Source organism: Poecilia formosa, unplaced genomic scaffold, assembly GCF_000485575.1.
Source record: "Poecilia formosa unplaced genomic scaffold, Poecilia_formosa-5.1.2 Scaffold340, whole genome shotgun sequence".
In the NCBI taxonomy this organism is placed as follows: Eukaryota; Metazoa; Chordata; class Actinopteri; order Cyprinodontiformes; family Poeciliidae; genus Poecilia; species Poecilia formosa.
Genome location: NW_006800279.1, coordinates 21,105 through 49,014, shown reverse-complemented (window position 1 = coordinate 49,014; position 27,910 = coordinate 21,105). Strand labels below are relative to the sequence as shown.

The 27,910-nt window shown below is 38.9% G+C and overlaps 1 protein-coding gene across 1 annotated transcript; it reads left to right on the top strand.

The window, feature by feature from the left end:
* Window positions 1-618: 618 nt before the first annotated feature.
* atp6v1ba (ATPase, H+ transporting, lysosomal, V1 subunit B, member a) lies at window positions 619-22,316 on the top strand. Its single transcript, XM_007573904.2, has 14 exons — window positions 619-727; window positions 7,482-7,537; window positions 7,644-7,742; window positions 8,888-8,981; window positions 9,589-9,666; window positions 12,159-12,298; window positions 13,019-13,120; window positions 15,248-15,345; window positions 15,466-15,589; window positions 17,846-17,996; window positions 18,195-18,277; window positions 19,138-19,242; window positions 19,542-19,671; window positions 21,316-22,316. Exons 1-14 carry the CDS (start codon window positions 619-621, stop codon window positions 21,456-21,458), a joined length of 1,512 nt encoding a protein of 503 aa, XP_007573966.1. The 3' UTR covers window positions 21,459-22,316.
* Window positions 22,317-27,910: the final 5,594 nt, after the last annotated feature.

The following is a 27,910-nucleotide window of genomic DNA, read 5'->3' as shown; positions in this document are numbered from 1 at the left end:
TTTGGCTCTGTTTTGCTTTTCTATATTAAACACATGTCTGCACTGATTTCCTAAAAAAATGAATATTATTACTTGAAAATTAAGACGGCTGTGAGACATAACGCATAATCCTGACATGTTTATACATTAAATATAGCTATTGAACTACCTTCAAGTTTGTGAGGAATGACAACAATCAAACTTAGACTGAAATGAGGTCATGACCTACAGAGGTTTTTGCAACCATCCACCCCAGTGTAATCAATCAAAATAGTGTGATAAAGTTCCTAGAATAAATTTGCTTTTCAGTAATATTCTAATTTATGGAATGGATCTATATACAGGTCGCATTATGAAGCAACTGGAAAGAGAAGTAAGCTATATTTGAAACATTGAAAGAAAAACATAATTTTAAAATACTTTTTAAAAATTAATTTTACAATAATTCAAACCTTGTTTTCACAAGATAAGATGAGGGAAATCACGCTCTGCGTCAAGTTGATGTTTTTACTGTTTGCACATGCGCGCTTTCAGCACAGGACTTCCGGTTCGTGACTGTCATATGACCTACCCTCTACTGTCATTTCTGGTACTCCGTATCAGCACATTAAGCACCGAAAGCTTTCTTCAGCTATCATAATGGCAACACTGGTGGCAAATCGAGCAATGGATGTGAACAGCCTTGGAGCAGCTGCGAGGACACACACACAGGCTGTGACGAGGAATTACATCTCCCAGCCGAGGCTAAGTACGATGCTACACTGTTAGCTGCTAACTGTTACAGATAGCTGCAGCCATTGCCTGTTGGCTGCTGTTCATGCTACAGCTACGACGGAGAAATATGAAATGTTAATTTAATACGTGAACGATGTGAACTTTTTATGGGAAGAACTTCCTGCCAATATGCAGTTCATGAGTGTTTAAACAGATTAAAAACCCATTCTGGTTACATGAATCATGTAACGGTGCTAGCTAAAGGAGCTGTGACTTTGTTGGTCGACATTTAGTTCTGCTGAAACCTGGCACAGTGGGCTGCGGAAATATATTTTTAATATCGACTTATTTTCTGTTATTGATTGGGAGAGTTGTTTTTTTTTTTTTTTTTTTTTAAGTTTCTGCATCGTCACCGTACCAAGAGCTAAGAAGTTATGAAGCTAATTTTTACTTCGAACATGACTAATTATTTACGTGAGGAATGAGTTGATCTTTTCCTGATAGTACTACTGAAGGAGCGTTTGTTACATTTTGCATTAAACCTCGACGTGCCCAGTCCAACTGTTGACTGTCAGGACAGAGGATTAGCTAGCTGTGTTTGTCAGCTGACTTCACGAATGAGACACCGAACGGGCTTTTGTTGAATGAAGGAGAGAAAACCTACATCGGTAACATCTGGTCCACCACCTCTGGAGTGTCCCTGTGTGCACACAGTGAGTAGTGGGATCTACTTCTGAGCTGAAATCTCAGAACTCTAGCATGATTAGTAAATCAGGTGACAGTCGGATGGTCGGTCATGTGACTCGATCACGTGCTTATTGTGGAAAAAAAAATCCTTGCGCTTTCTAAGAAGTAGATTCCGTTGACGGACAACTAAGAACATTCAAAACCAACTAAAAAATTATTATTATTATTATCATTATTGTTGCTGCCCTAGTCCTACCAACATAAAGACATGAATACTCAGCATAAAACATTTCCATGTATTTTGATGACGTGACGTTGTACGTCCTTCGGTATTGCATGTTCGACATTGTCAGCCTGAATGGTTTTCTTCTGTAAAGTTTGCTTGATTGTTCTGACACAAACATAAGCTGCAGTCAGATGGAGGAGTCTGAATATTTGTTCTCTCATGATAGAGCCAAATCATCGAAAACTGTCGTGTTATATTAGAACCAGTGGTTCTGCATTTAGTCCAGCTCTGCAGAAACGTTGAAACCCTGTCTAAAGAGATGATTATGCAAAGAAGGATTCTTCACAGGATTGAGAAAATTATGGACAACCCTCTTCACAAGACAGTCTTAGGAAGGCAGAGCATCTTCTGTCAGAGGCTTCTTCGGATTCAGTGCAGTACAGACTGCTGTACCGAACAGCCATGCATGACCATCTTCAATAACTCTTTGAATAATTCAAATTAATGAGTTACAACAACATTTAATTTTCCTTTGTGATTAATAAAGTATTTTTGAATTTGAATTTGAACATATTACGGTACCGTTCCATCTCAGAGCAAGTACACACATACCCTCACACTTAAAACCTTCCATTTCAATTTTACATATTTATGATTAATTTGAAGCACTTTTGCCTTGGCGCTAGAAGATCCTGGGTTCAATTCCAGACCCAGGGTCTTTCTGCATGGAGTTTGCATGTTCTCCCTGTGCATGCCTGGGTTCTCTCTGGGTACTCCAGCTTCCTCCCACAGTCCAAAAACATGACTGGCAGGTTGATTTATCTCTATAAATTCTCCTCTTGTGTGTGTGCATGGTTGTTAGTCCTGCCTGTCTCTGTGTTGCCCTGCGATGGACTGGCGACCTGTCCAGGGTGACCCCACCTCTCGCCTGTTGACCGCTGGAGATGGACACCAGCACCATATTATAAGATAATATATGGATGGATGTTTATTTTGCATGGGAATTCAGTGAAAATAATAATAATAATAATAAAAAATCCCCAGTTGTTTTACGCAACTTTGCTTTCCTTTGATCTGCATGATGCATAGTATTCGGCACTGACAGGACATGACCATGTCTCTGCTTGGTTGTAATAACCCCAAACCTTCTTTCGCATTTTGTGCAACTCTTCACTACTTGTTTGGTGCAGAATGAAAGTCTGACAGCTGTGCGTTTTAATCTAGCAAAGCTCCAGCCTATAAGATCACAGTGTTAAGGTGCTTTTTCACCATTGTATTAATATGTGAACAGTCTAATGCATAAAGCCAGTGAAAAGCCTTGTCGAGACGGAGCTGGAAAATAAACAAATAAGGAGACTTCTCATCAGACCTTGTCTTTTCTTTTAAGAGGCCTTTGTCTCTCTCATGTCAAATGGGACAAAAGCTATTAGCAGGCGAAATGGCTCGTCTTTGTTTTAGTGTTGCATTCTGTCATTTAGCGCTATGAAAAGGAAACGAGCAAGGCACTATACTTCTTTGTGAAGATTTAATTATTGGTAATAATGTAGTCATGGTAAACAAATGTTTCAACTGTCATTACGAAAGTAATTTCTATAAAATCAGTGTTGAAACACCTCTGCAATTCACATTCTAATAAGGCTTAAGCAGCTAGCTTGTCAGTAAAAAAAAAAAAAAAAAGAGTCCAGTGGGCGGATGCCTTTATTCTTTTTCTGAAAGGACATTAAAATGTGAGCTTGGGCTTTGACACTATTTCTGTCTATAGCATGAAGAGACACCAGACCTCGTGAATGGTGCGACTGCTCATGATTCACTTCCCCATATTCCTCATCTTAAAAAAACAGGCGAGTGTGTTTGGGGAAGTACGGCTGTATTTTGAAATTTACAAATCCCCAATCAGATCTGCTACATCAGCCCCCAACCATTAGGACTTATCTGATGCGATTCCGTCAATGATAACGCGGTGATCTTTGTTCGGCCTGTCGCAATAAATCAATCAATCAATCAATCAGTCGCACGATAAGTTAAAACAAGCATTGCAATTGTTTCTCTCTTTTTCCCCCTCTCTCTTTTTGCCAAAAATTAGATGATAAAGCCTTCAGTCCGGTGCTTTAATCTGAATTAGCCCTTTTTTTGGTTTCAGAGACTTCATAATTCATTTTATTTGTTGTTTCTGTTATTTTGCTCATTTATTTTGGATATTTAAAATGTCTTTTGGTTCCAGCGTTCAATGTCAAATAGATCTCCGCTGTAGGAGAGATCGATTTTCAGAGGCAGCTTTTGTAGCTAAAATTGCAACTAAACTTAAACGACTCTTTGAAGAGTCTGTCCCGCTATAATTTAAACTGAAAATTAAAGAACCAACATGATTATGTAAAGAGAGACAAATGAGTGAACCTGAGCTCCAGAGTTTGAGGCTGTCTTGGGCATTTGTGCTTCTGCTTTTTTTTTTTGTTGTCTCAGCTTTAAGAGGAAATTCTAACTTGAAATGAAAAGTAACATGTGGATCCCAGTTATTGCTCGTTTGTCCCCCGTGCCTCTCGCTGTCTGCATGTGTTCATTTGCAGCAGTGATGAGGCCCTGCAGCTTTTAGGCAGCAAGCATTCCCATGTCTAGTTCAACTGTGGGAATCCCTTGAAGTAGAGGCTAAGATGTGATTGTGAAGCTGCACATCACAGCAGCCACTGCTTTGTGCTGTTCATTGATTGCCAGAATGATGATGCGCTCCCATCTTCATCCCAGCACCTATTCCCCCTTTTCCCTTCTCCCTTTGAGTCTCTCTCTCTTTCAGTGGGGAAATTGAATTGTGTTGGAATGCTCTGTGCCTCTTTTCTTTGCCACTTGAATGGGCTCTTTAGTATTTCGCACCAAGATGTCCTTCAGGGTGCGAGGTCAGGCTACCAAAACAGCTTCTAGTGGCGGATTAGAACCAATTAACATCTTTGTACACAAAGGGCTCTGGCAGCTGAACAGGCTGCAGGGTGACCCACACTGCTGTTGCATGCCAAGCCAGAGAACCGCTGCACTTCAGCAGAAATAGCAAAAGAGGGGTGGAGAAAGTTTTCCAAACCTAATGAGAAATGTTGCTCCTTCACACCCCATGAACATATAGTCCATTGAGCACTCGTTACCTTGTAAAATTAAAGAGCAAACCATGTACTTAATCACTACAATACATATAAGTGGGTACCTTGAACTATTGCTTTTTTTTTTTTTTTCAAATGAAAGTAGAAACTGTAAAAGGTCAGCACTAGACTGGGGAGGTCAGCTGTTTCACAAAATCGTGAGGATTAGGCAGAGATTTTCTTCTTATCCTACCTTAATCTATCTGGATAGAGTTTCCAAAAGCACTGACTCATTCTGTGAACAACGTGCAGACCAGCAGCCATACTTATTCCAGGAAGTATTTTTTTTTATCGCTTGTATAGGATCCTCCTTGATTACAGATAACTCGGGTGTCTGTGAGTCTTTAAAAACTATTAAATGGTAAAAAGTCAAAATTGGCATATTTAAGTCCATTACACCCTTGTAAAAACGAGTCCATTTTTCTATACTTCATTTCTTCCACAGGTTATTGTCTCTTGGTTGTTGAGAATTGATTGTTTCCTGGAGATGTGCACTCTGAGGTTTTAAATTGTATCTGATTGCTAACGTTTGCTTGTGATGTACACTATATTGCCAAAAGTTTTTGCTCATCTATCCAAATGATCAGAATCAGGTGTTCCAGTCACTTCCATGGCCACAGGTGTATAAAATGAAGAACCTCGGCATGCAGACTGTTTGTACAAACATTTGTGAAAGAATGGCTTGCTCTCTGGAGCTCAGTGAATTCCAGCGCGTAACGGTGATAGGATGCCACCTGTTCAGCAAATCCAGTCGTGAAATTTCCTCTCTCCTAAATATTCCACAGTCAACTGTCAGCTGTATTATAAGAAAATGGAAGTGTTTGGGAATGACAGCAACTCGTTGAGCATGAAGTGTTAGGCCACGTAAACTAATGGAGCGAGGTCAGCAGATGCTGAAGCGCATAGTGTGAAGAGGTCGCCAATTTTCTGCAGAGTCGGTCACTACAGTCTTCCAAAGTTTATGTGACCTTCAGATGAGCTCAAGAACAGTGTACAGAGAGCTTCATGGAATGGGTTTCCATGGTGACCAGCTGCATCCAAGTCATAAATCACCAAGTGTGATACAAAGCTTTGGATGCAGTGGTGTACCACCACTGGACTCTAGAACAGTGGAGGCTCGTTCTCTGGAATGATGAGTTGCGCTTCTCTATCCTGCAACCTGAGGGACCAGTCTGGGTTTGGCAGTTGCCAGGAGACACAATGCAGCCTTGTCTGACTGCATTGTGCCAAATGTAAAGTTTGGTGGAGGGGGGATTATGTTTTGGGCTTGTTTTTCAGGAGCTGGGCTTGACCCCTTCGTTCCTGTGTAAGGAACTCTGAATGCTTCAGCAAACCAAGACATTTTGGACAATTTCATGTTCCCAACTTAGTGGGAACAATTTGGAGCTTGGACCCTCCCCTTCCAACATGACTGTCCACAAAGCAAGGTCCATAAAGACATGGATGACAGAGTCTGGTGTGGATGAACTTGACTGACCTGCACAGAGTCCTGACCTCAACCTGATAGAACACCTTTGGGATGAATTAGAGGAGAGCCTGAGAGCCAGGCCTCCTTGTCCAACATCAGTTTGTGACCTCACAAATGCTCTTCTGGAAGAATGGACAAAAATCCCCATAAACACTCCTAGACCTTGTGGACAGCCTTCACAGAAGAGTTGAAGCTGTTCTAGCTACAGAGGGTGGACCAACAAAATATTGAACCCTATGGATTAGGAATGGGATGTCACTTAAGATCATATGTGAGTCGAGGCAGGCGAGCGAATACTTTTGGCAATATAGACTATGCAATTTGCCAGTTTGATGTAAGGAAGCTTACCAGAAATTGCCTGCGGTGTAAACAACCGTCCTCCTCTGCGAAGACAGAATATCTGAGGTGAACAAAATGGTTGTTGATGTTAAATCAATATTTAGAAACGTGGCCGACACAGACTGAACAGCTTTTTTCAATTCCTCCGCTGTCATTGATAAAAGTACAGGCAGACTAAAATTCTAAAACGACACAGAAAATCAGCATCATCATTCCCAACTTTTCCTTCTGTTTGATGATGGAATCCAAACAAATGGGAGAAAGTCCAGACTGAGCCGCGACACGAGATAATAGAGTGGAATTTGCGTCAGAAGGCAATGGCCAGACTATGAATAAAAGTGTTAAATTTGGTTTTAAAGGTACCATATTACTTGGGCTGAGTCACATCAGTCAAAGATTGTGTCATGAAGAAGATAAACATAAGATTGAATTTAGATTGCTGAAGTCTCTTTGAGAAAGGGATTCTTACCATTACAAATGTATCACAGATGGTATTAAACTATTCATCTGTACTTTAGATATAAGTGCATGTTAACCAAAGTCCAGTTGCAAACAACAAATAACAGCATTTGTAAAACACACAGTAAGTGTGTTTTTGTTTTTGCAAATGGAAAATGAGAGCTCTACATAAAATCATTGACGGTACAAAAATGTACTTCATCGAAGATGTTTGGGACAAAGTTAGGAAATATTAATTAACATTGGTCCTGATAGTCATGGCAGTATGCATAATGGTTTACCGTTTAAAGATTCCTTTATGAGACATATTTTGGCTTTGAGTTCTATTTTTACAAGGGAGATTTTCTTTTATTAATTGTGAAAATTATGAGATTGTATTTGTCAAAATAGACATTTAATGTGGTTCTCTGGCTCTTGATTTGTTGAGTTGTTTTCATTCATTTCATTTATGTTTGCTAAATAAATGCATTGATGTCTTGTGTTTCAGCCTATTCCACTGTGTCTGGGGTAAACGGACCTCTTGTTATCCTGGACAATGTGAAGGTGAGGCTACTGGAAATGTTCACCATGTCCTGACTGTAGCCTGGGATTTTTAGATGAACAGTTGTAACATCTTTAGTTGAAATGCGTAACCCCTTCTATGTGTTAGTTCCCCAGGTACGCTGAGATTGTTCATCTGACCCTCCCAGATGGCACCAAGAGGAGTGGCCAGGTCTTGGAGGTTATCGGCAGCAAGGCAGTTGTTCAGGTGAGAAACGGAGGACGATCTCTGCAGGACCAGAATAATCGACCAATAACCACACTGATAGAAACTCGGGACTGTTTCTGCTCTCTGTCTTCTTAAGCTCTCGTGCCACAAGTGAAAGAAGGTGGAAAAAAACTTTTATTAAGTAAATGGTCTTTTTTTTAGGTTAGGAATTCCTTGAATAATTATTTATGGCAGGTTTTACGGAAGAACAAGGCTGGGTGATTTGAACTATCATGTTTTTTAACTTACAGGTTAGTTTTGTTATAAGTCGCACCTCTTATTATTGTAGATGGGGTGTTGTCTACTTTATTTGTCCTTCCTGAACAGAGAAAAAAAAGGGCCTACGTCTACAACCTGTTGTAGAGGGCTTTTTTTCCTTACTTCACAAAATCCCTGTATCGTGACTATGGGACCAGATGTGTCCAGAAACTCCACATCAGCTTTCAGTCACTTTGTTTGAAGTTGTGTAAATTGAGGCATGATCTCTTTTATAACACATTTCAAGTGTTTTTTTTTTTTTTTTGCTTGTTTTTTAAGTCTGACAACACAGAAAGAAAGCTCATCACCTTATCATATTAGCATTTTCTGCTGCTATTGATGGAGCTAAATTATGACCAAACACTTTGTGAAGGAAGCAACTTTTCTATTTGAATCCTCTGTGTGTTTCCTGACCACACTAGATAATCTATTATTGATTGAATACCATGGAAATTTTTGAAAACTTAAAAAAGAAGAAGAAAAAAAGCCGAGTTGATGCATGTTTGCAGGAAGCAACAAAAATCTATTTGCCTTGAACATTCAATGATATTACAATGGTGTTTATTCACTGTGTTTTTCCACTTGTGTGTCTGGTAATTACTTTCTTTGTTTGTTTGGATCATCCGATTTCTTTTTTCACAAGCAGGAGAGACTGCTTTAGCTAATGTGGGTTAAATGTTTGCAGAGTTGCGACAAACATTATTAAAATGAGACGTCAAATAAACCTAAATATATGAGGCGTATGAATTTTAGACTAATTTCAGTGAAGATCACTCATAAGGTCATGCAGTGATTCTAACTATTGGTGAACGGCGGTGGTATTTCCAGTGCAGTATGGAGAGTGTTTTCAGCCGCGCCACGTTCCGTCTGTGTTTGTGTCGCTGCAGGTGTTTGAGGGGACGTCGGGCATTGATGCCAAGAAGACGGCCTGTGAATTCACTGGTGACATCCTGCGGACCCCGGTGTCAGAAGACATGTTGGGTACAAATCCCACACTTCCTTCAAATTTACTTATTAAACCTAAGACATTTCGACTCAGATTTAGCTGTGTTTTTTTTTTAATTTTTATTATTTTATTTTTTATTTACAGACACCTCTGCTATTATATGCCTTTTTTTTCATTTTCACCTCCTCTGTGCTAATTTACTTGAATCATCTGACTCCTTGGTAAACTGAACAAAATATACCCTGAATCAAAGGCTTCATTTGATGTTCCTGAATGTCTCAATCAATGTGATTATCTCAGTGCAGCGCAAGGTTAAATACATTTGAGTGCAAACAGAAAGTAAATCTGCTTTTGTTTCTCAAGTGTCATTAATCATGTCCCTGAATATATAATTAATTATTTGTACTTGCTACTTGTGGGTTTGACGAGAGCCAATAGACCCGTACTTATAGTCTCCCTTAAGAGTTTGACAGAAAACAGAATAGATCACACATCTGAGGGAATAATCTACTAAATTTCTTTTTATTGCTGTCTTAGTAATGAATTCATCTGCCATATAAATCAGGCAGACATTTATCCAATCGAAGACATGATTAATTGTTGACTAAAAAAATAATAATAAAAATAAAATCTTGTTTTCAGGGCGTGTGTTCAATGGCTCAGGCAAACCCATTGACCGCGGTCCCAGCGTTCTGGCTGAAGACTACTTGGACATCATGGGTATGGCCTCGTTTTGCTTTTTGAACATTTTAAATAAAGAAGTGTTGCAAAGTTGGCAGGTCACTGTGTACCGTTATGAGCAGGAACACTCTGCATACAGAGAGCTTTGGGGCTTTATCCAGACATTTCCACATGCAAATTACGATTTAAAGCATTTGCTGAAATATAGCAAAGCAGTATGGGTCACATGGGGCTATGACCTCATTATTTCTAAAAAAATGTTTTCTGATGATTTACATGGAAATTTTGCAAATCATTTCACCTTGCAGTGGAAAGGTTAGGGTTACCCTAACCCCACTGGAATACTAAGTTTGCTTTTCGTTCTAAATTGTAATGTTTCTTAAAGTTTGGCTCAGTGTTTAGGTTTTTAAAATTTATGATGTTTTGTCCTTAATGCATGTTCTTCAACATATTTGTTTTCTAAACATATATTTTTAAATGAATATCTATATTTTGTAGATATTAATAAGGTGTCGTTTTTCAGCCTGAAAAATGACAATTCATTTTTATCAGCAGAAATAGGTTAGCTCCTGTTAATGTGAAGTTTCTGGATTATTCCAGCAGGAAGAGCTTTTATTTTAAACAACCAGAAGTATATTTGCAATGACATTTAATACTCATGACACTCTTTAGTGTCGAATCAGAAGTTTTTGAAAACAACAACAACCTTTAGGCAGGAATTAAGTGCTTTCCATGAAGTCCACATTTCTGGATTAAAGTGTTTATTATTATTATTATTAGGCCTGTCGTGATAAACAATAAATCAATTAATCGCACGATGAATTAAACCTATCGACCTCATTTTAATTATCGGCTTTATCGTCTCTTCCTGCCTTTTATTCTCTCTGGTGCCGACACTGAATGAAAAAAGCTCAGCTCCGGTGCTCTCCACTGACCCTCCCTTCCTCATTTCCTTAGTGCAATGTCCAGCGCACACTACATGAGTTGTCGGCTGATTGTCGGCCCATTTTCAAAACCTGAGACACATTAACCGACAGAAATCCTACGTATAACGGTTTGATCAGGTTCGATCATGCCGTGTGGTGTCCAGCCACCTGGGCACAAAATAAGGGCTACAAGTCCAGTTAATTCATGTTAAAACCAGGGATTAATCAATGCTTTACTAGAATCTACCTGCAATGCATGTAGCTAGAGTCAGCTTAAAGTCCTGACTGAATGAAAATCATTATAACCTCTTTATGTCACGTTAACGAATAACAGCTGAAAACTTACTGGGTTTATCAACTACGGTAGCAATTTGGCTTCAACTCCTCCCCTTGTCATTTCTATATTCTTTGCATGAAATGTTGAATAAACATTAATGTTGTTTCCACATGTCATCTCAGTTGCACTGTGTCAGCTGTTTAGGATTCCCCTCCGTAATTCCCCCTCAAAAAGCATGGAGGAGAATCCAGGCTTTCTGATTGACTACCTATCACATTCAACAGGCTGCGTTAACGCTTCCAGTCAGGGAAACCTCCTGATTTAAATCGGAGCGGCCACAACGACCTACCGTAACACACCACACACTGCAGGATGATTGGTTATGAAATCACCAGCGACAATCTTAGATCGGCCAACATTCTAAGATTATCATAAAGGGAAAATAGGGGCAAAAAATCGTGTAGTGTGAACTACTGCATTAGGTAGTCGGATGTGCCCGTCTTCTCTATTTAAATTTAGTGATTACTGAAATCACTAAATTTCAGTAATTTAGTGATTACTAAATCACTAAATTAGTAGTGATTTATATATCATAATACTGCTAAATACTGTTGTACTTATGTTGTTTAGTTTTTATTCAAGTACGTTTTTTTTGTTAATGGAGACTGAGAATCCTTTTTGTTTTTGGTTGTTTTGTTTATTTAGTTTATTAGTTCCAGTGTTATGTGTTCTTTTGAAAATAAAGTGCATCTATCTATGGCAGGAAATCGCATGCATTATTAGTCATTTCCATGAAATGAGTGTCAAAAGGTCTTGAAACAATATTATCGTTTATCACAATAATTTTTTAGACAGTCGCTCAGCAAAATTTGTTATCGTGACAGGCCTAATTATCATTATTATTTTATTATTTGCCTGATGTATTATTCTAAGAAACTAAGTGTTGCATTTTCTTTAGTTGTGTGTAGAACAATACATCAACAGAGAGAAATTGTGAAATTACTCCCTGAAATAAATGGATCTCCAGTGATATTTGAACTTGTTGAGATGGACGTTTCAGTGTGACTGGAGTCTCAGAACCAGGTCCATCATCGCATCAGTTTTCTGGGGTTGATGTGGGCTGGGGGGGCGGGCCGTGGAAACATGTCATCTCAACTTTTTACTGTGTATATTCAAATCTAAAAAAGGAATATTGATTTCTTGAGTTAATTGAATCAGTTCCTCAGTTAAACGAAGGCATTCTTTGCAGCACAGCTGATTTTTCTTTTTAAAGAAAAACAAAAGACAACGTCTTCTGAAAGCTTAAGTGTGTTTGTGTTCGATCGCAGGTCAGCCCATTAATCCTCAGTGCCGTATCTACCCCGAGGAGATGATTCAGACCGGCATCTCTGCCATCGACGGCATGAACAGCATTGCCAGAGGGCAGAAGATTCCCATCTTCTCTGCTGCTGGGCTGCCCCATAACGAGGTGAGACCTTCAGGTTCATTCATAGTTTTCCTTTCATCCAGTTCTGAAATATGTCAAGAATATATTAATAAATGTAGTGATTAAAAAAAATGGATATATACTTCTAGTAAAGGACTAGAGTGGGGCATAATTCCACAGCTGGTAAAATAACTATTGAGCTCATCATCAATTTTACAAGTAAATCGATTTGTAAAAGTGCAGTTGAGATGATGTACTTACTTACTGGAAGGTTGGAGTAACCCATCCGAACCCCTGAGAAAACACCAGAGATGAGCAAATCCCATCGTTCGTATTTTCTTACAACTTGCAGACAAACAAAGCTAGTTCATTATGTCTTCAGCTGTTTAGACTGGACCCTAAATTGCTCTAATCTGAAAAATGGCAATGAGATCCCTAACCCTATTCAAAATGGCGAACTCTCTAATGCCACCTCAGTTTGGACAAACAGAATTTGGGACAAACAGACGAGCTAAGAGCTTGTTAAAACTGGCTCACTTAACCTTCATGTGATTTTTACCTTGGCAATGGTTTGCTTTTAAATTTTTTTTTTCCTATTGTAGTTATATCTTCTTAGGACAGTTTGTCTGTTGCCTATTCATAATAATAATGCTTCATGTGAATCACTTGGAGCCAGCCTTGATGCGTTGCATCAACCCAACCAGAAAACTATCTGGCATAGAAACCAGAAGAGTGGCTTTACGTGTGCTGCTCTCCTTTCAGATCGCTGCTCAGATCTGTCGCCAGGCTGGCCTCGTGCAGAAGCCCAAGGACGTGATGGATTACAGCGCTGAGAACTTTGCCATTGTCTTTGCAGCCATGGGGGTAAGCAAACAAATGACATCCTGAATCCTGCAGGTTTGTAACCAGCCACAGGCCCCCACTCTCCTATCGACCCCCGTCTCTAAAGTCAGCCTGAATTTGCACTGCTAATCCCTGAGGTGACGCCTTGCCCGCTTTCTCCAACGTTCCCTTTTATTCATAAGGTGGATTTAACCTTTAAGTTCATCTTTTTACTTCTGCACTTGTGAGCATATTCTCCAGCCACGAAGGGAAGTTCCTTATTCAACAGTCTTTTCACACCTTCAGGCATGGCAGTGTCAGGTTCTCTGCCTCTCAGCTGCTCCTTCTGGCTGCAGTAATGCCTCCTTTGTGACAACTTGACCCTCTCCCGACACACACATGCACACAAGGGTTTGTGTCTCTCTAGCTAAATGCTGATCTGTCCTTCTGCCTTTCATTGGGCAGTAGCATGTGAAGAGGCACATGGATGTGCATTTTCAAAAGGAAATGATGCATATTGTAACAGCACTGCATATCTTTATTGCGGGGCGGGTGGGAGGGGAGCAAACGGAAAGCATTAATAGTTTTTGTTTTTTTTTCACTCTTGCACAGCTCAGGTTCTCTGGCTTTTTTCTGTCTCTAATTCAGCTTTAATAATTCAACATCTATCATCATAATATTCTCTTCCTTCAGTGCCTAGTCAACCAAATAATCTGACTATTTTTACTGATTAAATTTACACTAATTTATGATGAATTTTGTACCCAAATTTTGTATAGGGAAAATGTCTCCTGTTATTGTACTATTCTTCATCATTCATCCTCCCAATGTGTGCACCATTTGGTAGGACCCCAAGTTGCTTCTACCAAGGTCACTGAGCACCAATGACGGGTCGCCCGTCCATCATATACGTTTTCAGTAAACCTTATTCAAGGTTTCCCCCAGAAAACTTGCTAAGCCCGGCGCTCGGGACGCTACGGCAGTCATCCAGCCCCCACCTTGTTCTTGAGTTAAAAAATATTTAAAATTGACAGAAAATTTAAAAATATCATTTTATAGTTATGCATTTTTAGAAGACTGGAAGATCAATACCTGAACACCAAGTATAAAGTCTTATAAAAGGCAGTCATTTAAAAAACAAAAAAACAAACAGTTAATAAATTAACAATGCTTAGCCTGGTGGGGGCACAAGTAAAGCCTGCTGTTCCTCAGATCCCTACCGCATGTTTGAGCCTTTCTAAGAGAACAGTGTGGCCAACTGGATGAAATTATTAGTGACTTTCACAGGTTTATAATGCACTGAGGGAAACGCTGCTTACTGTTTAACTGGGGAGACATGGCTGAATCAATTTTTAATTCTGTTTCCTTTCAGTCATGTAAACGGATGAAAGAATGACCTCATCACATCCGGTGGTTTACTGTAAATGACTACAAATGAGAAAATGTAGGTTTGACATTTAGAAGAGGCGTTTTTGCTGAAGCGTTGGTCTTTCGGGCTTTCAGGAAGAGAATTTACTTTTGTGTATCAGATAAACTGCTTCACAGTAAAACAAAAGGATAAATCCGCAAAATCAAATAATTTAATCAAGTTGGGAAGATGTACTTACAGCCATGGGGGACTGCCACTGCCCCCTGCCCCCACCCATAGTTTTTGAACTTCATACATGAGGTTTGAAAATTCAACTAAGATTCTGTGTTCAGTATGTTAGAAATATTTACATCAAATCTTTTTTCTTAAGACGTTGCGTCACGTCGTTTACTGCAGTCTGAACCGGCGTTGACGGGGCTTGTTCATCAGGAATGCTGATCATTAGACATCAATGCATCACTTTCTTAAACTAAAACAATCACTGAGCGAGCAGAAGATGCTGCACCAATGACTCCCAGTTCTGTCTCTGTCTGATAGGAAATTACCGCAATACTTTTTGTTCCAGTTAACCCACTGATTTTGAAACCATCTCCCTTTAGCTTTTATTTCATTTTTTAAAATTATTATTATTCTTTAAGCACAGAATAATAATATACCATTGATATTTAATGCTCGGAGATCAAACTTTGATCTTTAAACCTATCTGAGCTTTCCAACAGTGTTTCTGATAAAATGTGTGAATATTGGTTGTGGTCAGAATGATTGAACGAAAGATTCTTAATGACCTTGTGTTGTCTCAGGTCAACATGGAAACCGCTCGATTCTTTAAGTCGGACTTTGAGGAAAATGGCTCCATGGACAACGTCTGCCTTTTCCTCAACCTGGCTAACGATCCCACGTAAGACACACATAGAAACCGTTTACTGTCTTCTGTGGCTTTACACCGGAACACCATTTCATTTTCTTTCTTTAGTTTAGCAAAGTTAAGTGTTTTTATATGTTTTCTGTTCCTTATCAGAATTGAGCGCATAATTACACCTCGCCTGGCGTTGACCACAGCAGAGTACCTGGCTTACCAATGTGAGAAACACGTTCTGGTCATCCTCACTGACATGAGCTCCTATGCTGAAGCCCTGAGAGAGGTACTAGAACCATTTCTACAACATCTGACATGTGTGCAGTGATCATTGTAGCAAGTGAAAGCATTGGAAATGGAACTGGCCCAAGCACTGACCCCTGTGGTGCTTTATATAATCGTCACTAGTGAAGACGATTCACTAGTGACATAAACAAAGTGGAGTCTGTCCAACAGGATCCAAACAGCCCGGTGCTGTTCTCCAGGTCCCTACCGCATGTTCGAGCCTTTTTAAGAGAACAGTGTGGCCAACTGGATGAAATTATTAGTGACTTTCACTGTTGCTTTTTTCCATTGCAGTGATGAGCTCTAAGACCTGACTCAAACTTCTCAAACAGCTCTCGGAGAAAGTAGGTAAAAGGGTAACAATTTATTTGACGGGATGTGCATAAGACTGACATGACAGTGTCATAAACATGACATAGCATCTGTTATGAAGATGATGGAGTCTTCATGAATGTCTGAGTGTTATCATGAAGTGTCATTCTGTAAATAATGACACTTTTAATGCAAAGTTGCTCTAAAAGTTGCATTGAAAGACCATTACAAGTCCTGACTTTGCATTAAAAGTGTCATTATTTACCAAATGACACTTCATGATAACACTCAGAGATCATAAAGGCTCCTTCATGTTCATAACAGATGTTATGTCATGTTTATGACACTGTCATGTCAGTCTTATGCACACCCCGTCAAATAAAGTGTTACCAGTAAAAGTAGCTATTTAATTTATTACGGCAATTTAAAAAAAGTTCTAAACGTAGAACTTCACTTTTTCGCTTTTAAATAATTAGCTGAGTATGTGGTCTAACATACAGTTTGATGGGTTAGATGAAGCTAATACTGTGGATAACTCGGATAGAATTGAACAATCTAAACCCAGATCCATTATTTCCGTCAGTGCCAAACTATTTTATGACCTTGTTACCATGGATATACCGAGAATTCAATTTTTAATAGGATATATTTTATTTATGAAGAGTTCCACTGCCCAGAGCTGAGGGAGTGGATGGCTCAACAGAGCTGTGACTCTGCAAGTGGAACTACTGAAGTAAGGAGAAACCTTGGATTTCTGCTCTGTTTATACGCTCTTCTACTTTAGTGAACAGTTTTATTTTCTACAGAGCGTGGTCTTTGGTGTGTATTCCCACCCTTCTTTAGTGTTCTGGGAAAATAAAGAAACAACAAGTGTGCAGTAAAACACTTTGTCTCATTTCACACAAAACAAACAAGCAAACTAAAATGTTTAATTTGTGGAATTTCTAAGGGAGAAAAAAAAAAAAAAGCCAAACATGGTCCGAAACTGAAAAACTTGAACACAAAAGACCTGACTGAGGGCACACAGAGGGAAAACGAATGAATTCTCAGGAACCTGAGCAGAATTCAAGCCTCTTGTCTCTGCCCATTGTGCCGCTGGAATCCTCCTTCCCGTGCCGTACGGTTTGCTGTCTCAATGTGTCTCCAGCACAATGGAGGTCTTTAAATGATGCACGTGCATGTTCCCTTTCTGTGGTGGCTGGCCATAACCTTGGTCCATGTACAGCTGCAGCAATTGTCAGCTAATACCCAGACAGCTTCGTGGGTAATTCAGTCCATACAAAGAGCCAGGACATCATCACTTACTTCCATTCTCATTCATATGTGAAGGTTGAGTTTTGTCGCATTGAGTTGACTGTTCACGAGTGCACCGTGCCCATTAACCTTTGAATCCAAGGATAAATGGGATGCATTTTCTTACCTTCTTACTCCGATTTCACTTGACTTGATGTCAGCTTTGCTCTCAGTCATTTCCGTGGAGCGTCTGAAAGCAGAATTTGCAACATAGGGCAGCTGATGTTTGCCTCCGCTGACGCCTCATTAAGAAGTTATCACTTCCCCCCCCAAAAAAAAATTCAAATTATTTATCCACATAGTTGCTGGCTGAAACGACAGAGTAAGAAACTTTGAATAAATGTTATCAATTTAGTACTTTATGACATAACATGGTATTGTACAGTCACAAATTTGTGATAATTCTAACAAATATGCAATAAAGCTTTTTGTTAAAAACGTTACATATGTCAGCTTTAATAAATGACATTAATCAAAACGGTCTTGTTTGCCTTTTTTCTTTTAGATGACCTTTGTCTGATAGAATTATATTTATTTTATCTGAAACTCTGAATCAGTGCCAGCTCAGAGAGGACAGAAAGCGATTGAACTGAGAAGTAATGGCTTCTTGTGTTCTTTGACAAAATAACTTTTTTTTTTTTTCGTCTGTCAGGTTTCTGCTGCTCGAGAGGAAGTGCCCGGCCGCCGAGGCTTCCCGGGTTACATGTACACTGACCTGGCCACCATCTACGAGCGCGCCGGCCGAGTAGAGGGAAGGAACGGCTCCATCACCCAGATCCCCATCCTCACCATGCCCAACGACGGTGAGCAGCAGCAATGCACTCCGTGGCTCTCGTAGTTTATTCAGACTACGGTTTTATCAACCTTCTCCGGCACTACGAGGAGTCACGATTGTTTAATTTTGTCAAATATTTCTTCTACTACAGTTATTGAATACGGCTGGGGTTTGTATTTTTAAGGACACATTTTAAATTGTGGGAACTTTTGTTTTTGTGTCCCAGACATTACCCATCCAATTCCTGATCTCACTGGATACATCACAGAGGGCCAGGTCTACGTCGACAGACAGCTGCACAACAGACAGGTTGGAGAATTTCCGAAGCTCTTCATATGAACATGTCTTGCTCTTCGTCGCCTAAAACAAAGCAAAATTCTGAGTACCTGTTGTGCTCTAAGCACTGCAAGAAAATGGTGTATTGTAATGTAGTAGTAGTCTTCTTATTTATTTATTTATTTATTTATTTATTTATTTATTTATCTGGGATTAGGATAACAAATTTTGCTGGCGATAAATTTTCACTTAAGTTATTGTGTTAAACGATGATGTTTTCAGACCATTTTAAAGTAATGTAATGGAAATGGCATAATAATGCAAGAGCCCTTTGTCAAAGATTAATAAGATTTACTGTAAATCCTAAAGAACATTTATCACTGCGACAGGAAGTCATTTTAAATATCCAAAATAAATAAACAAAAAATACAATTAGTTCTGAAGCATGTAAACAAAACTGTGCTTCCAAAAAAGGGCTTGTTAGGACCGCCAATAAAAAAACGATAAATTATGCAAATGGGAATCATTGAGCTTGTTTTAATTTATCATTAATGGATTAATTGATTTATTGCGACTGGGCTAGGTGGAATTTTGTAACAGGAAATCAGTCCCATCAGTTGCACATCTGTTTGAAACATTCCAGATGGTGAACACGAATGCTGAAGTTTTCTTAAAGTTATCCAGAACAGACTTGAATCCTAGATGTTTACATCAGCTAAGCTGTGCTGCTCTCATCGCCCCCATTAGTCAGTAAACCATTCATTCTGTAAATGAACATAGTGAGCTTCTGCATTCTGGGATATGATATTCTGAGAGAGAATAAAAGTGTTACTAAATGTTCCTGCTCCCTGCTCAGCTCTGTTCATTACACACTGTACGCTTGTGTGTTTTAGATCTACCCACCCATTAACGTGCTGCCCTCGCTGTCTCGTCTGATGAAGTCAGCTATTGGTGAAGGGATGACCAGGAAAGACCACGCCGATGTGTCCAACCAGCTGGTAACAAATCCCGTCCAAGGCAATAGTTTAAGGCAGTGGTGCCCAAAGTCGGTCCTGGAGGGCCGGCATCCTGCGTGTTTTAATTCCTCCCTGGTGGTAGTAAGAACCTCCTCAGCATGTCAGTAGTGTTCTTAGACCTTCTAATGAGCCATCATTTGATCCAGGTACGTTAAACCAGGGAGAGAACTAAAACAGTTAGGATGCCGGCCCTCCAGGCACCACTGGTTTAAGGTGTAGCCAGTGATGTTGAAAGAGCAGCCATCATCAAGACCATGATGTGTCCCTGTGTTTGCTTCCAGTATGCCTGTTACGCCATCGGTAAAGATGTCCAGGCCATGAAGGCTGTGGTGGGAGAGGAGGCCCTTACCTCTGACGATCTCCTCTACCTGGAGTTCCTGCAGAAGTTTGAGAAGAATTTTATTGCTCAGGGTAAAAAACGAAAAGCAATAACTTGTGATGAAGTTGTTTCAGATACCATACATATATATATATATATATATATATATGGTTTTATGTATATATGTGTGTATATATATATGTGTGTATATATATACATAAAACAATGTCATTGTTCATACATACATACATACACAGACATACATGTTTTTGACTTCAAATATAACAATAGGTAAAAAGACATTTTTCTGGCCGCTGCACCTAAAATGTAGGGTTCTTTGAAAGCCTATACTGTAGAGCTGCTGGAAAGATAAACTTACCCTTCACTACATATTCAGTGAAAACCAGACCCTTGTACTACACTCTGCTTTGTCCAGAGGGTCTGGGCTCTTGGCTGTTGAGAAATGATTGGTTCCTTGAGGCGTGGACAGATTGAGATTTTAATTTTTACCCAATCACCAACGCTGAAGCTTACCTGTAGTTGCCTGCGTTGTAAACAACCATCCTCCAGATGGGAAGTGCTGAGCTGAACGAGGCAGCTGTTATTGTTAATTCAATATTTAGAAGTGTGACCAACAAGGACTGAACGGCTTCATTCACTTCCTTTGCTGCCATTGCTAAAACGACAAGCGGACTAGAAGTCTAAAATGGCGCAGAAAATTGATGTCATCGTTCACAACTTCTCCTTCTGTTCACTGATTGGCCCTGTCAGAAATCGACCAGAAAGAATTCGAGTGAAAGGGAGAAAGCCATTTGTGCTGTAAGCGAGGATATTTTCTGAGCGGAATTGGACAGGAAGGCCAATCTGTATATTCAGTTCAGCCATTAGGCACTGTTTCAATAACAAGCCTAGTCAGGGGCTCCTACTGGAATCAGTCCAGGAGGATGAGTTTTGGCTAAAATGTACAACATGCCTAAAGGTCGTTTATCAATTTAGGTGTTTATTAGTGCCGGTATGTGCAATTGTGATCTGTCTTGTTGAGCCGTTTCTTATTCTTAGACACATCATTGGTTCAAAGACATAACCAAGAGGCTGAAAATAAATTTTACACTTATGCCCATGATGAGGAAAAAAAACTTTTACATTTCAAAAGAGCATTTTAAATACTTGTCCAGTGTCATGGCAGAACAAACAGAGAATACTGGTGTTTGGCAAAATCAGGGTTTCCCTCAGTGTATTATAAGCCTGGCGGGTCACCAGGCTTTTCTTGTGCCCCCACCAGGTTAGGCATTGATTATTTAAAGTCTTTTTAAAATGTTTGCATTTTAAGACTTTACAGTTGGTGTTCAGACATTAATCTTGCCAGTCTTTTAATAACACTTAATTATCTAGTGATATTTTCAAACTTTTTGTCAACTTTAAAAAAAATTTAACTCAAAAACACAACAGGCCGCTGGATGAATGTTTGCCCTGGTGCCCAACCACCAGGCTTAGCAAGTTTTCTGGGGGAAACCTTGAAAATGTTCATGTCAATTTCTGCCCTTAGCCAAGTCCATGGATCTCTAGATCTTTCAAAGTGTTCAAATCAGCCTTTGATCTGGGTTTAAAACTAAACTGATAAATAATTGTCTGATTGTTTTATGCTCACCTACCACCTTGCCTCTCTCTGAACTGTTTGAGTGGATGTGGCGTATGGGGTTCTGGTGGTTAATGTGTGTGGCCCTGCTCTCTCTCAGGCCCGTATGACAACAGGACTGTTTTCGAGACTCTGGACATCGGCTGGCAGCTGCTGCGAATTTTCCCCAAGGAGATGCTGAAGAGGATTCCTCAGAGCACCTTGGCTGAGTTCTACCCCAGAGAATCTGCTGCTCGCCACTAAGGCTCGTTTAGGTCCGCCTCTCTCCTCTCCTCTCGTTTTTTTTCCTTCCCTTTTTCCTCACCTACAATCTTTCACCCTCATGGCCTCGGCAGCTTGTGTCGTCAAGCCTCGGCTCATCTTCACTTTTCACCTCCAGGTCTACTCTGTCCATAAATCACCTCCGCCCTCCCCTTACCCTCATTCAGGAAGAGGACAGACCTTTCCAATATGTGGTTGTACTGTAGTTTATCTGTATTCTCCAGTCAAGAGTGGAAAGTGTTGGTGGTTCTAGTATCTGTTTTTAAGTGCAAACTGGTGAACATATCATAGTAGTTTGAGATCAGTCCTTATTTATTATAACCTTCTGTCGATCAACACACGTTGACTCCAGAAACAAACCAGGTAAAGAAAGTTGCATCTATATTTCTAAATTAAGGGACAAATTTAAACGTCATTGATTCAACTTCCTAGTACCGTATTGCTATTAACTGAAAATGCTTTTATTGTCATGTTTTTTGTTTGGGTTTTTTTTTTGTCGTTGCTTGCAGAAAGCTGCTGTTAATTTTTTTTTTTTTTTTTTTTTTTTTTTTTTTTTTTTAATTCCAGTCGCATCAAATTCAAACCTCTTTAGAAAATCCACCCAAAGATGTGGATATTAAACGAATCAGAAGTTTGTTTTATGTTTTCCCATATTTCCTCTTATATGGGCTCACTGGCCCCTATCACATAACGGTGTAAGTTTACATTATTTGTGTTTTTGTTGATAAGGTTATATAAACATATAATGAACATTCCCAACTGTGTGCAAAAAATGATTTGTTGTGCAGATATAGCAGTTTGTGAGCATGTGTATGTGAATAAATTAATATGTAAACCCTTTGCTGTTCCTCTTTCTTGAGCCGCGTTAGCGTCTTTATTTTTTGTTTGACATAAGTATTCAAGTTGGGAGACGTAGAGTGGTGATGTTCTGATCTGCTGATAACTGATTGTTCATGATAGAAATGCTTTTAACAGATCATGCTGTTAATATTTCAAATCAAGAAGTCTTTCCATGATATCAATGAAAAGCTCTTGGAATAAATTAATATTTGCTTGTTCTGGGATCTAACAAGAAGCTCTTTTACCATCAATGTTAGATAAAGCTGTGAAAATCTCTCTCAGTTAAATTAATCATTATTAAAATAGTAATAAATAAAATCCTGATTTAACAGTTCAACATTACATTGAAATCACCCAGCTTTATTTTTCTGAATATATAAGAACCAGTCAGTTCATATTTTTTTCCGGTCACTTCAGTAGCTGATCTGCCAGCTTCTTGGTACAAAAATTTAACCATAGAAGTGTATATTTATGATAATCTTGCATTGAAACACAGAATCAGGAAAAAAAATAGCCTTCAAAATCAAGTTTTGGTGGAAGGCGTTGCTGCTCGAGATGCTCATGAATTAGTTGTTCAAAAACCAAAAGAATAAAAGATGCCTTTGAACAAACAATGAGCTAATAAAGTTAAACTTGGTTATTTAAAATTCCAACTTCTAAATTCAGCTGCCAATCGTGACTGACTTGTTTTACTTGCATTTGTGAAGTCTAACATAAATGTTAATTTTATCTGAATGAGTGTTTAAACTGGCAGCATCCTGAGACGTTAGCATTTAATATGGACTGTTGAGAAAAATAAACGTGTTTATAGGCATGTTTAATGTTATTTGTGGAAACTCACCACCCAGCTGTTTGAGTGAAGAGAAGGAGAGTCTTTTTGGCTACTTAGAATTTAGCCCCGATTCTGCGGCGGATATGCGGGTTTCCTGTAACGGTAAGTTGTTTCTCCACTTTTAGCACTGCTGCAGGAAAGCTGCAGCTCACTCAGTGGTAAGACCCTCCTCCTGGCTCTGATTGGCTGTTTCTGACTGGGTGGAATGTTTCTGCAGATGGCAGTAGGACCACATGGAAGAGTTAGAAGGGCTTGAATTTTTGGGCTTTTTTTTTGCATATACGTCACTGTCACGCCATAGTGACATTTTTAATAAGCATATTTGGTAACACGTTATTTGACAGGGTTTTCATTAGACTGACATGACACTGTCATAAACATGACATGACATCTGTTATGAACATGAAGGAGTCTTTATCAATGTGTGTGTCTGTTGTCATGAAGTATCATTCGGTAAATAATGACACTTTTAATGCAAAGTTGCTTTAAAAGTCCATTAAAAGTGCCAACTTTGTATTATTTTATAAATGACACTTTAGTGTAAAGTTGGCACTTTTACTGGACTTTCAATGCAACTCTTAGAGCAACTTTGCATTAAAAGTGTCATTATTTATCAAATGACACTGGAACATAAGCTACACAATGGAATGCTTTGTCAAGTCTTGCTTTACAAAAAGTAAACACTTGGTATAATATACCAAGCATGATGATCATGATAATATCATTTTTGGTAACACTTTATTTGAAGGGGTGTGCATTAGAGTGACATAACTCATGAGCATGAAGGAGTCTTTATGAATGTTTATGACTGTTGTCATGAAGTTTCATTTAGCAAATAACAGTTTTAATGCTTTAAAAGTTGCATTTAAAAAAATCTATTAAAAGTGTGAAATTTGTATTCGGATTTGCATTAATGACCCTTTTAATGCAAAGTTCTATGAAAAATTGCATAGAAAGTCAATTAAAAGTGTCAGCTTTGCATTAAAGTTTTCATTATTTACCGAATGATACGTGATGGCAACAGTCAAACATTTATAGACTCCTTCATGTTCAGAACAGATGTTATGTCGTGTTTATGACACTGTCATGTCAGTCTTATGCACACCCCATCAAATAAAGTGTTACCCAATTTTTGTAATTGGTTTACACCAAATCACTGCTTTTCACTAAACTTCTGGGGGATATACTTCCTTGCACTAGTGAATCGAATTACTTAAGATGGTTAAGAGATTCGGAGGTACAATGTGCATTTTATTGCACTTGGACTGTAGTCTACCATAATCCCAACCCACTCTCCTTATCTGCCTTCTGTTTGCTGGTGTGTCGCAAGTGAGGAACTCTCTTCCGGTTAGTCTTAAGACTTTCTCACCATGGCTGCAGAGGGACTGACCGTGAATATTATAGACTTGCCAAACAAAGGTAAATCTTTCAGAACAGCATACTTTCTGTTTCATTTTTGCCGTAGTTTGGTCAAATGTTGTGGTTCTCTCTTCTGTAGAGATAAAATAAAGCAACAAATGTAGAGAATGGGAAAAGATAATCTGGTTCACAACTTTTTATGTCTTGCTGAAGGTTACTTGACATTCATTTGTGTCAGAGAAAGACATAAAAGGTTTTTATTTGTCATTATGTTTCAAGAACAAATTTGGATTGAAAATTGGAGTGATACCCTCAGTGATAAAGAGATAAATAAATAAAGTCTTAGTTCTTAGGGTGCAGCATAAGGGTGACGGTGTGTCTGAAGGGAAGCATAGAGATTTCACAGCTTTTGGGAAAAAGCTGTTGTTTAGTCAGCTGCTCTTTGCGTATCTGTACTGTTCAGACAGAGGAGAGACAGACAAGAGAAAGACCAAAAAGGAGATTTATGGATGTAGTCAAAAAGGACAGGAAGTTAGTTGGCATCAGCGTAGTGGACGCAGAGGACAGAACTAAACAGAGGCAGATGATTCGTCGTTGAAAGAGAAATAGCAGAGGTGAATGAAGGAAGTCCCACAGTTTATTCTGGGATGTACAAGACATTTCCTGGTCATGGAATAGCACCAAGGCTCCTTACATTATTACCAGACAATTTATTGCCATCCAATAAATGACTGACTAAAAAGCTTGTTTTTCACAGTCGATGCTATCGAATAGAGTGCTGAGATGTAACAAGACAAGTAGACATGAGTCCATCATCTGAGGCCAGGAGGATAACATTATTGACACTAATATGGGAGAGGGCAGAAATAAGGCTGCTGCCCTCTGCTGAGCTGTTTTGTGCTACAAAGGACATTAACAATGGAAAAGATTCTTTAACAGTTGTCACAGCATTGTCTAGTGAAGATTTACTATATATAGTATTAGGGGCAAAGCAATCGATTAGGTTAAACTGGAAGGTTTGAAATATGACAATACAGGACAGAGTTGGGAAGTATACATTTCAGTCTTTAGTTGGATGAGTCCAGGATGGGAAGCCTAGATTTAACTACAGAGAGACGATGCTCTGAGTCTGTAAAGAGAGAACTTGATCACATCATTAGTTTGTTTCTTATTCACACTCGATGCCACTTGTCAGCACAAGATCCAAAGAATGAGGGCAAGAATGTTTGGTTCTAACAATGTTATGAGCAAAGCCAATTTAATCTAAGACAGTATTACAAATAATAATTATAATTAAAAAAAAATATTTAAATGGGCGCTAAAGACCCAGATATCTATCAAATTTCATTCTTTCATAACATCACAGACGGTTTCTCTGCTTCTGGTGTGTGTTTGGTCAGCTCCTGAATCCGGAGTGGGGTCCAGAACACAGTTACTCCAAATAATGCAGTTTTCTATCTCTGATGAAAGGATTAGAGAAAGATTTATGAAGAAACTATAATCATCTGTGTTGGGACCACATACTTTTACTAAATTCAGATCTTCTTGTAAGATGGACACCTGAAGAATGACATGTCTCCCAAATTTATTTTTAAAAAACATTGGTGACCAAAAAAAAGGAACACATTTGTGAATTAGAGTTGTTACTCCCTTGGATCTTGACGTACGTGAAACAGCCATTTCCTATGAAATGTTCTGTTTTCCTCTTCTAAAGTTATCGTCTCTTGTAATACTGTTTTCAGAGTTCATATCTTTCAGTTTGTTCATGACCTGTTTGATTTATTTTTTTTTTTGGTTTCATGTTAGTCTTTACGAGTTCAGTTTCCATCCCCTGCATCATGTGCACTGAATGATGCGCTAACTCTAAAAATAAGTTCGAGAGGTCTAATAAGAATAATTGAACATTACAATAACACACATCCCTGAACATTTGGAACAAAAAATATCAGTCAGACTCTTCCATTGTACTACTTCTGTCCACTGTTATTTCTAGATTCTTATTATCTAACACTAAACCTGAACGAACAAAACATATGTTTGCATAATTCTCAACCTTCTCCTCCAACTCCAACAGTCAAGTTAGCCCTGTACATGTGAGGTGATCTCTAACAAGCACAATATTGGTTCAATATATTTTTTACCAATAAATTCAAAATGTAATAGAGTATGTACTCCTTGATATATTATGAACACAGCAATGTTCATACCAAAAAGTATATTCTTGTAGTAAAGTATATATTGCATTCAGTCAGATTCAATCATAGTGCTGCTGGTGAACCTCGGTGGTGACAAATCTCACCCATTGGTTCTTTTAGAGTGGGGGAGGGGTCAAACGTGATTTCATTTTTGACGGCATCGACATCATGAATGTCCTCAATGGGCTGCTTGTGGCAGAATGTATTAAAATTACCTGTTAACCTGTTAAAATATTGCAGTTTTCCCTGCATTCGATTAGTACTTCTTAAAATGTACCAGTTTTTAAAAATTTTTCACAGTGGTGTAATTTGGTCTTGTACAAATGAAAACTGAATTGATTTGACTGATAAAATGATATTTAAAGACAATGAAAAGTTCAATGAATTGTGACCCTCTAGTTATGGCGGGTCGGATTTGGCCTGTGGGCCTCGAGTTTGACACATTTGTTATAAAAGATACGCATCTTTACTTTGGTGACTTTGAATATCATATTTGCTGTCGATAGCTAAGAAACCTCGCAATTACCGTTCTTAGGATTGCTTCTGCGTTTCTTTTCAGTCCTACACGATGAGCTCTTTCAAGAATCCAATGTGTCTGCTATCCAGCTGTCCAAAAATCCACAGACATCTTAGATTCACCAATCTATTGGTGGAATCTCATTTCCATGGCTGTCATAATGCCATCAACTCTTCCAGAAGACTTTATGTTCTTCATTGCTGCCATTATCTCTGCTTTGTCGCCGGGTGGCTTATTCATTTCATTTTGATTAGCTATTAGCTCCTTGCTAGCTTCATTGCTGAAGCTCGACTCCTTGCTAACTTCTTTGCTAACTTCTTTGTCTTGTTTGTGCTAAGCACCATGCTTTACGGTCCAAAGTTTGTCAACTTAGATTTTGTGCTTATTCTTGACGTTATCTTTGCTCTGGACTTCCAGGGCCTGATGTTGTTGTTGCGCCCTAACCACATTCAGTTATTACTGTTGGAGCGTTCAGTCATTTTTTAAAAGAGGATTCTTGGAATCACTGTAGGAGCACCATCAAACGCGTCACCTCGCAGCCATGCCTGTTGTCCTATAATTATTTTGAGACATGAGTCACAAGTATAGCTTACTGAGAAGTTATCACATGATGCATGAGTGTCCCTTTGAATCTATTTAAACAAGATCTTAGCACTGGGTTTCCAACAGATGTTTTTACATGGTGATGAAG

Coding starts and splice junctions, on each gene's coding strand:
- atp6v1ba (XM_007573904.2), top strand. CDS start 619: ATGGCAACACTGGTGGCAAATCGAGCAATGGATGTGAACAGCCTTGGA. Junction 12,299..13,018: donor CTGGGCTGCCCCATAACGAG/GTGAGACCTTCA, acceptor CTCTCCTTTCAG/ATCGCTGCTCAGATCTGTCG. Junction 15,590..17,845: donor ATGCTGAAGCCCTGAGAGAG/GTACTAGAACCA, acceptor TTCGTCTGTCAG/GTTTCTGCTGCTCGAGAGGA.